Consider the following 9,773-nt stretch of genomic DNA (forward strand, 5'->3'; position numbering starts at 1 on the left):
CTCCTTGCTATTTGCACATAGTCCTGCCTCAGGGCCTTTGCACCTGCTCTTCCCCCTGCCTGGAGGGCTCACCTCCCTGACCTCCCTGACCTCCCTGTGCAAGTCAGCCCCACCCAGACCCTCTGTGGGATCTGTCACCCTCTTCTGTCCTCTCCCTAGCCCTCTTTGCTCTTTCAACTTCTATCCACCCTCTACCAGGCACCACGTTTAACATGTGGCAGCTCATCTAAACTTTTTCCCGACTCCCTGCGTGAGGCACTGTCCTCACCTCCATTGTCAGACGGGGACACTGAGGCGCAGAGTGATTCAGGCCACATGGCCGGGAAGCGTGTGAAGCCCGGGGGTCTGTTCTCACGGGCCTGTCGCACCCGTAATGGGGGGGGGGCCCGCCTGACAGCTGCAATCCCGGCGCGGGGTGCCGTTTGGTGAGGCGGGCAAACAGCTCCCTCTGTGCAGAGAAATCCCGGGGGTGGGGATGGCTGGATTCGAACCCACATCCCAGGCCATGTCTCCCGCCGTCCCCGGAGCTGCCACCAGGGCCCCGGAACCGTGAGCTCAGAGGCTCGGAGTGGCCTCCGCGGGTGCTGGCTCAGACGGCGAACAGATGCTCGCTATTTTAAACCCACTGTTTAACTCATTAAGACAGCTGTTTCCCATCCCCAAAGTCGGCGGAATTAGAATTAAATTCATTCCAGAATTAAATACACACATACACACGCGCACACCCCGCCACCATTTGGAGGCAAAACTTGTTAGCATTTAGGCAAGCTGTGCCTCTGAGCCTGGGGACGCGGCTCCGCGGCCGCCTGACAAGTCACACCCCGGCCCGGCAGTCGCCAGCTGGGCCCGAGCGCCCCGCGATCCCAGGGCCGCCCTGGGGCTGCTGCTGCGACCGGCCACCTGCCGACAGGGCGGCCCCCTGGGCTTCCCCTGACCCCCCAGGTCAGCAGGGCCCAGACAGAGCGCAGGGTCTGTCCCTGAGCTGGCTGCTTCTCCAGAGTCGGGGGCCGTCCTGCCTCCACCTGGGCTTGCGGCAGAGTCCGGGTCCCCCTCTTCCCCCTCAAATGGTCAGGACTCCCTGGTGATGCTGCTTCCAAACAGCTCTGCTCCGCCCCCGCTGGCTACTGCACTGGTCTGGGCCTCTGCTCCCCCAAACCCGGATGCTCGCCCCCTGCATCCTCCCTGCGCTCCCAGATTCCGCCTCCGTGAACCCCAAACTGGCTGCTTTTCCTCAGCAGCGGAGGCCTTTTCCTAGACTCGCCGTCAGATTGCGTCCCTCTCTTTGTTTAAAATTCCCCAGCGCAGGGCCGTCCAATACAATTGTTGGCGATGACAGAATGTTCTAGACCTGTGCCCACCCAACACCGTCCCTCCCCCCTTCCCACCCCATGTGGCTACAGGGGACTTGAATTGTGGCAAGCGGGAGTCAGGAACCGAATTGCTAGGGTTCGCCTCATTGAGGAGCACTCGGCTGGCTTGGTGGGAGAAGCGTGTGAGTCTTGATCTCGGGGTTGTGAGTTCGAGCCCCCTGCTGGGTGTAGAGATTCCTTAAAAATAAAATCTTTAAAAAATTTGCCTCATTGAAATAATTTTTTAAAAAATTGTATTTATTTATTCACGAGAGGCAGAGACACAGGCAAAGGGAGAAGCTGGCTCGCTGCGGGGAGACCCCGGGATCAGGCAGACGCTCAACCGCTGAGCCCCCCCGCTGCACCCCCCAGGCGTCCCTCCAGTCTTGGCTTAAATGCCAACCCACTCAGAGAGGACTCCCCTGACCACCCTCCAGCCACCGGCTGAGGCTCTTTCTCTTCCTTCGTCTTCTTTTCCTTAAGGCTGTCTGGGTCTTTTAAAAGCTTTGTTATGAAATAATTTTAGATTTACACGAGGGCTTCATGGAGACCCGCCGCAGGGAATCCAGAATCCCTGCACACCCCGCACCCAGCTCTCCCCAGTGGTGACGTTTTTACATAACTCGGCCTGATGATCAAAACCAGGAAACTGGGACGCTTGGGTGGCTCAGCGGTTGAGCGTCTGCCTTCGGCTCAGGCCGTGGCCCCGGGGTCCCGGGATCGAGTCCCGCATCGGGCTCCCCACAGGGAGCCTGCTTCTCCCTCTGCCTGTGTCTCTGCCTCTCTCCGTGTCTCATGAATAAATAAATAAAATCTTAAAAAAAAAAACCACACAAAACAACCAGGAAACTAGTGGGGGCACAGCATTGCTAACAAACCTACAGGACTCATTCAGGTTTGACGAGTTTCCCTGTGGGGGTCCCCTTCCTGACCCAGGATCCCACCCAGAGCCGCTCCCTGTACCTTGTCAGAGCATCTGCCCGGTGGCGCCCTGCGCTCTGGGACAGTGTCCTCATCTTCTATGACCTTGGCACCTAGGAAGAGCACTGGCCACGAGTTTTGTGGGACATCCCTCAGTTTGGGTCCATCTGGAATTGGCTCACGATGAGCCCAGGTTGGGCATCTCCACCCGGATCCCGCGTATGGCAACGGGGTGGGGGTGGGGCAGGCAGGGACGACAATGTGTCCCCCGTGCAGAAGGCCAAGCCCCTGGAAGCGGATGCGTCTCCTTGATGTTAACCTTGATCCCACGGTGACCACCGTGTCTGTCCCCGCCCCCCCAACGCAGGCTCCCCCACTGGAAAATTCCCGTTTTACTTTCCGAATTCCTAAGGATCTCGGGAGCGCTGCTTTGACACCCTGCCAACACCCTGCTTGTCCTCACGCTCTTGCCCACGATTTCTTGTCTCGCAGACACTTGATCGCGTCTCTTCGTTGTCTTACTTCTGTCATGGGACTCGCCACCACTGTTTGAAATATGCTTGTTCATTTGTTTGGAGGCCCTGCTCCTCCCCTGGACTGAGCCCCGGGCGGGTGGCGACTGACTGGGTCTGTCCTGGTCACTTCAGTGTCCCCAGCGTCCAGGCCCAGTGCCTTGCACACAGTGGGTCCCCAGCAAACATTTGATGAGCAAATAAAATGAAATGACGCCGATCGGCAAACCCCAGGTCAGTTTGGTGGAGTGTGATTTGGTGGCGCCCCAGGAATGTTCTAGAAGCAAAGTTCTTCCCTCTTCCCATTCAAACGTGCGTGCCTCAGGGAGACTTTCCTTGAGCGCCCCCCCACTCCACCCCCGCAAACGCTGCCCCCCCCCCCCCCCCCGCTTGATTTCCTTCGCTGCACGTCACACCCTGAAATGATTCGTCTGATGGCTGCTTTATTCATTAAGCTAATTCGTTGTTTGGCTGTCTTCCCTCTTCTCAGCTGGAACAGAAGCTCCGTAAGGTCAGGGGTTTTGTCTTGGTCACCATGGTGCGTCGTCGGGCGCCTCGCACGTTGTCCCAGGCAGACAGACAGACAGATCCCTCTGCTCAGAAATGCCTTCTGCGGGGGGATGGGGGGAGGTAGGAAGAGAAAGGGGGGAGTCTGGCCAAACAGCGAGGCCGCTGTTGGTTTGCAGCCGACGCCGGGCCTGCGGGGCAGGATGACCCGGGGCTCTGGGGCCAGGAAGGCAGTCCGGCCCCCCTCGTCGGCTGCAGCCTTTGGGATGATCGTCTCCTCTCTGCAGGCTCGCTGGCTCCTGGGGGCCACGGGGAAAAGCAGAGTGGCAAGCCCAAAGGGCAGTGGGTGGCCCCTGGGGGACGGTGTTCAGAAGGCCTCTGCTGACCGTGCATCTGTCCCCCCGAAGGTGAGCGGTCCGAGGGGAGGAGCAGCCTGCTGGGTCAGCGAGGGCCACTGTCGGGCTCCAAGGGCGCGGCGGGGGGAGACGGAGGCCAACCACATCATCGCGGGGCCGAAGGGACAGACACGGAGCCACCGAAGGAAACACGACAGGCAGGAGAGAGTAAGTGAGAGAAACACAAGGGGAGACGGGAACAGAGATGCCCGGAGAGGAGAGACCGAGAGACAGAGGGGCCCGGGTCTGGCTGCGGGTGGACGGCTTCTCCCTGCCTGACCCCTTGCACACCTTGCCCCCCCGCCCCCCAGGGCATTCCTCGCAGAGGGGGGCAAGTTGGACACTGAGTGCAACAGGGGATGCGGGGATGCGGGAGGAAGGAGGGAAGGACACGCGACTACATGTGACTCTGAGCTCCGGGACACATCCCGTCACCCCATCTGACATGTGTTTTCTAACAGCCTGAGGAGCCGGACACCTTCAGCGTGCCCCCGCCAGCACCGCGAAAGGAGGCTCCCCCTGCAAACATTGGGTGGCAGGTAGAGGTGGGTGAAGCAGAAATAGAATATCAGGCTTACAGTTGTGCCGGGTGTCCCTTCTCGGGTGAGGTTCTGGAAGCCTCACCTCTTCCCTGGGAGGTTAATTGTGTGGGGACAGAAATCTCCTTTCAGCCAAAAAAAAAAGGGGGGGGGATGTATTATTTCATCTCCCAGGTGGCCTTCAGGCTCAGCTCGATCCAGATGTGCAGACGATGTTTCTAGCACCTGGGCGTCTCTCGGTCTCTTTGTTCTGTTTTCTTATGCACCGGCTCTGTTCTCAGGCGGCCTCCTAGTTTCGGCTCCCCTCAGAAGCAGATCCTGAGACAAGAATTTGAAATGAGATTAGTGATGTTGGCAGTGATTTCAGAAATCCCTGGGAGGGGAGTGGGGTGTGTGTGTATGTGTCAGACACAGGAAAGGGAGGGCAACTTCAAGGAAGCACAGTCAGCATGGGGGCAGCTGGAGCTCAGTCCCACTGGGGTCCTCAAGGAGGTGGTGAGGGACACGCACCCCAAAGCCATTTCATCTGATCGCCTGAGGAGCGCGAGAGATGGAGTGTTGGTCCACGGGGTCCCACCGGTCGTGGGTCCGGGGCCGCTCCCAGGGGTGCTCACTGGCTGGCTCACGTGGGCAGAGCAGGTTCCAGCAGCTAGAGGAGCCCTCGAGGGGGTCGGGGGGTGGGGGAGGTACACGCTGCCGACAGGTTGATCGTGGACCTCTGGTCTCCAGAACTTGGAAAAAAATAAATTTCGGATGTTCTCAGCCGCCCAGCTCGCGGTGCTCTGCTGCGCAGCCCTAGGAAACCAAGACGCCTCGTTATCAGCTGCCGTCTTTGGAGAACCTTTCTCTGCCTTTTCCCCCATAATCGTCCGTCATTCCTCTACTTACCAAACATCCCCTAAATATCCACGCTCCCATCGTCTTCCCTTAAGGCCGTGGTGAGAATCACAACATAAAACCCCAAGTCTCTCACACAAAGGGCTGGGACTTGAAAAATGCAAAGACACAGATGTAGGATTCCAGCGGGGCCCAGGCCCGTCCCTTAGGGAAATGAGCAGTGGCTTGAACAAGACGACAGCCGCCAGCACCAGTGACTTCTGGGAATGATGCTCCTGTGGGTGGGGGGACAAGCACCTTCAGTCCCCTTCGCTTGCTCACTCGGGCTGCGGTGTCCCCTCTGAGCCTGTCTCTGCTCCCCGGACTCTCCGTCCTCCCCTCCGCAGCTTCCTGGCCTCCTGGTCCCTCTCCAGTCTGCCCTCCAGCCGGAACCGTCTCTGGTCAGAAGCACTAATTGCTTTTTATTTCAGGAGCAATGAGGGACTTGGTTCCCCTCGCAAAAGGGCCAAGCGGTGCAGAGATGTGGAGACTGGGGGCGGGGAAGCACCTGCCCTTGTCCCGCATCCTCTGGGCCTTGCCCGGGCCTCTCCAGCCCTTGAGTCAGACCCTCCTTCCAGAAGCTCAGCTGGTAAGTCCTCCCTCCCCATCCCCCATCCCCCCCTTCCCTTCCTCTCTCTCCCCCTCCCTCCCTTTCCCTTCCCCTCCCCCTTTTTTCTCTCTCTCCCTCCCTCCCCCTCCCTCCTCCTCCCTCCCCTCCCCCATTCTCCCTCTCCCTTCCTTTCCTCTCTCCCCTCCCTCCCCTCCCCTTCCCATCCCTTCCCCTCCCTCCCCCTCCCTCCTCTTCCTTTCCCCTCCCTCCCCCTCCCTCTCCCTCCCTTCCTTCCCCGCCTTCCCCTCCCCCCATTATCTCTCCCCCTTCCTTTCCTCTCCCTCCCTCCCCCCTCCCCTCCCCCCCAACCTCAGGACCTTCTCACTCTCCCTTCCCATTCCCAGCATGCTCCTCTCCGCCCTCCCACACCCAGCCCATCCTCACTCACCCTCCACTCTGGGTGGGGTGACACCTTGCCCCGCTGGCTCCCCTGGACGCAGACCTGGGGCAAGGCTCCCAGGGAATGTTCCTTGCCTGCAGCGGCTGCTGTAACAAGGAACCACCACCCCGGGGTGCGGGGCTGGAGGGGGGGTCATGAAACCACTGAACTTTCTTCTCTCCCAGCTCTGGAGGCCAGAAGTCCACAACCCAGGTGTTGGCAGGGGGCGGTTCCTCCTGAGGCCCCGGGGGAGACTCTGCCCATGTCCTGCTGCCTGGGCTCCTGGCGAGGCTGCCGCCGGCCTCCTCCCCGTGTCCCTGCCTCTCCCCCGTGGCCAGATGAGGGCTGCCCAGGGAGGCATCCGGCCACCGAGGAGACCTGAAGGGTAAGTAGTCAGCCTGGCGAGGTGCCACGGAGGAGACGCTGCCACTCCTGGCGCTGGAAGCAGCGTCTGCAAAGCTCTGGAGGTCAAGGACTCGAGATGCATTTGGAGCATCCAAGGGCCTCAGGTGGAAGAGATCGATGGGCAGGGTCTTGACCATCATGGGGGGTGGGGGGCTTGTGGGCCGGTGTGTGGCCTGCATCTGGGCGGCAATGGGGAGCTGTGGGAGAGGCCGGAGGACTGGGACTCTAGAAAATTCCCTGACTGGAAAGATTTCAAAGTGGAGGCAGGGCCAGTCCGGCAGAGAGAAACGGTCAGACCCCAGTGCTGGGCGCAGATCACGGGTCATCTCATTCACTTCTCTCCCCGCCCGGCTCCTAAGCTGGGTTCCTCATAGTTATGCCTGTTTTTTAGGATCTGGAGTCGGGGGCCCAGAGAGATTGAGTGATTTACCTGCTGTCACACAGCTTGTGAATGGCAGACCCAGCAATGAAGCCGGGAGCAGGCTGCCTGGCCTGGCAGGGGGCAGACTCCAGGTGGGAGGTGTGGGGGATGAGGTGTCCTGTGGCTGAGGAAGGGCCCGCGGGGGTGGGGGTGGGGTTGGGGACAGCTGGGGACCCGGCTGGAGCAAAGGCACAGAGAATAAAGCTGGTGCAGGACTTGAGGCCTACCAGGCGGTGAAGACAGGGACCACCCAGTCCTGCCAGCTCCACCCTGACTTGGGCACCTCTCTCCCCCCAGATCAAATCTAGTTAGACTCTGAGGACGTGCAAACTCAGACCTCAGTTGTGAGAAAGAGCCGGCCCTGGGAAAGGGCATTTCAGGCAGAGGGCACAGCCTGTGCTAAGGCCCGGGGGCAGGACCGCGCCTGGTGTGTTGTAAGAACCATGAGGAGGTGCCCGTGGCTGGAGCAGAGTGAATAGAGCGGGAGAGACGGAGGAGCTTTGCAGTTCGGGTTTTGAGACCCGACCTCATGGGGGAAGGGGTACCCTGAACAAGTCTGGGTCCTTCTGTGTATCTCTAAAGGGTGGGGGGGGGGTGACATTGGCACCTAACCTTGGTGGATCTTTGGTGGTCTCGGGGAGATGACACTCTAGAGGATGGGTATAGGCGCCGGATCCGCGACCCTGGGGACCACCAGCCACTTTGTGGCACCCCGGAGCCTCGTGAGGTCCAGGACCCGGGGGTGCTCTGAGCGTTCCACAAGTTTTCTCAAAGGCTGCTCAGGCCCCGAGGTCAGAGACCCAGGAATGCTGTCCTGGCCCCAGTCCTAGGCAACTGGGGGCTCCTGGGGACAAGATGTAACAGGACGATGTCACAGAGGCCGGGGGCATCTAGAACCCTGGGGCTTCCTGGCCTCAGCGTCATCCGCCCGCAAGGCCGCCTGGGCGGGTCAGCTGCTCCTGAGACCAGCCTTCGGAGACACGATGCGCGCCGGGCTGCCGCCAGGAGCAGCTTCCGCCTGAGGCCGCCCTGGTCCCGGCCGCCCTGCGAACCCGCCTCGGAGCCCCCCCGCCCCGGCGCGCTCACCTGCCGCCCGCCCGGCCACGGGCCCCTGGGAGGCCCTGGAGATGCCCGAAGGCCTCCCGTCCGCCGTGCCCAGCGGGACCTAGCTGCCCGCGGCGGCCGGAGGAGGGGCAGGGGCCGGGCTGGGGGGCGGCCATGGGGTGGCCGCGGGCAGCCCCGGCCCTGGGGGCCGCCGAGGCCTCGCTGATCCTGCTGGCGCTGCTGGTGCCGTCGGAGGCGCTGGTGCGGGCCGTGCTGGACGGCAACGCGAGCACCGTGGACTTCGCCGACCTGCCGGCGCTGTTCGGGCTGCCGCTGGCCCCCGACGGCGTGCGGGGCTACCTGATGGAGGCCAAGCCGGCCAACGCCTGCCATCCCATCGAGGGCCCGCGGCCGGGCAACGGCTCGCTGGGCGCCATCGTGCTGATCCGCCGGTACGACTGCACGTTCGATCTCAAGGTGCTGCACGCCCAGCGGGCCGGCTTCGAGGCGGCCATCGTGCACAACGTCCGCTCCGACGAGCTGGTGCGCATGGCCCACGTCTACGAGGACCTGCGGCGCCAGATTGCCATCCCGTCGGTGTTCGTGGGCGAGGCCGCCTCGCAGGACCTGCGGGTCATCGTGCGCTGCGACAAGGCAGCCCACGTCCTCCTGCTGCCCGACTACCCGCCGTGCCCCGACCTGGACTGCCACCCCGTGCTGGCCATCTCCTGGGTGCTGGGCCGCGCCCTGGCCCTGCTCACGTCCGTCCTCTTCGTCCTCCGACAGCTGTGGAACTGGCTCTGGGCCTGGTGGACCCGAGGGCCAGCGGTGAAGCCCCAGCCCTGCCAGAGAGCCCAGGTCCGGACCTTCACTCGGCGGAACGACCTGTGCGCCATCTGCCTGGACGAGTACGAGGAGGGCGACCAGCTCAAGATCCTGCCCTGCTCCCACACCTACCACTGCAAGTGCATCGACCCCTGGTTCTCCCAGGCTGCGCGGCGCTCCTGCCCCGTGTGCAAGCAGTCCGTGGCCGGCACGGAAGACGGCTCCGACTCCACCGTCGATAGCTTCGGTGACGAGGACCCCTCGCTGCCCGGCCACCGGCCCCCGATCTGGGCCATCCAGGCCCGGCTGCGCTCGCGAAGGCTGGAGCTGCTGGCCCGGGCTGGAGGCTCCCAGGGCTGCTGCAGCTCCACCTCCGTGGGGGTGGCGGAGGCCGTGGCGTCCTCGGAGAGGTCCTCGGAGAGGCCCCCGGAACCCCGGTGAGGCCGCGGGCCCCTGGCCGGCCAAGATCGGGGTGGGGAGAGTGGAAATACGGAGTGTTTCTAGTCTAGAGAGAATAAAGTGGGTTTGAAAGCGGATTCTTGCCCTGGCTGCTGTGGGGCTGCCAGGCTCCTGGCCCCTCGTGCCTCCCATGTCGCAAATCCCAGCTGGGCCCTAAGAGTGGCTTCCAGCTTCCCCGGGTGAGTGAGGAGATGGGGTGGGGCGGGGGCGGGTGTCTCCAGAGCCGCTGTGTGGTCACACCGGCGGTGGCACCGGGACACGCCCCGCGCCTTCGTTCCACCCTGGGCACGCGGGCTTCGGATCTCTGATTCGCTTTTTCATTCTGCGTTTCAACGTGGTTTTTTTTTTGTTTTGGTTTGTTTTGTTTTTAATAAAATGTTTACTTTGGACTGATTTTATATTCCCAGAAAAGTGGCAGAGGTGGCACAGGGAGCTCCCACGTACCCCCTCACCCGGCTTCCCAGAATGCTCACCTCCCACCTGGGCCCAGCACGCTTGCTCGTCCCCCTCCGAGAAAGCAACGTGGGTGCG

The 9,773-nt window shown here is 62.1% G+C and overlaps 1 protein-coding gene and 1 long non-coding RNA gene across 11 annotated transcripts; one reads left to right on the top strand and one right to left on the bottom strand.

Annotated features, from left to right (window-relative positions):
* Positions 1 to 3,205: 3,205 nt before the first annotated feature.
* Positions 3,206 to 7,783, bottom strand: LOC140611022 (uncharacterized). 10 transcript variants are annotated; one of them, XR_012012413.1, is made up of 6 exons: positions 7,527 to 7,783; positions 6,098 to 6,466; positions 5,112 to 5,335; positions 4,734 to 5,018; positions 4,449 to 4,541; positions 3,206 to 4,348 (listed from the first exon to the last, which is right to left on the bottom strand). It is a non-coding gene; the product is annotated as an uncharacterized lncRNA (long non-coding RNA). The 10 variants fall into 10 exon arrangements; XR_012012412.1 differs by having other exon boundaries at positions 6,098 to 6,549; XR_012012407.1 differs by having other exon boundaries at positions 6,098 to 6,690.
* Positions 7,784 to 7,874: 91 nt separating this feature from the next.
* On the top strand, positions 7,875 to 9,319 carry ZNRF4 (zinc and ring finger 4). Its single transcript, XM_072787690.1, has one exon. The coding sequence runs from the start codon at positions 8,133 to 8,135 to the stop codon at positions 9,222 to 9,224; it is 1,092 nt and encodes a 363-aa protein (XP_072643791.1). The 5' UTR covers positions 7,875 to 8,132; the 3' UTR covers positions 9,225 to 9,319.
* Positions 9,320 to 9,773: the final 454 nt, after the last annotated feature.

The sequence above is a fragment of the Canis lupus genome, chromosome 19, assembly GCF_048164855.1.
Source record: "Canis lupus baileyi chromosome 19, mCanLup2.hap1, whole genome shotgun sequence".
NCBI lineage: Eukaryota > Metazoa > Chordata > Mammalia > Carnivora > Canidae > Canis > Canis lupus.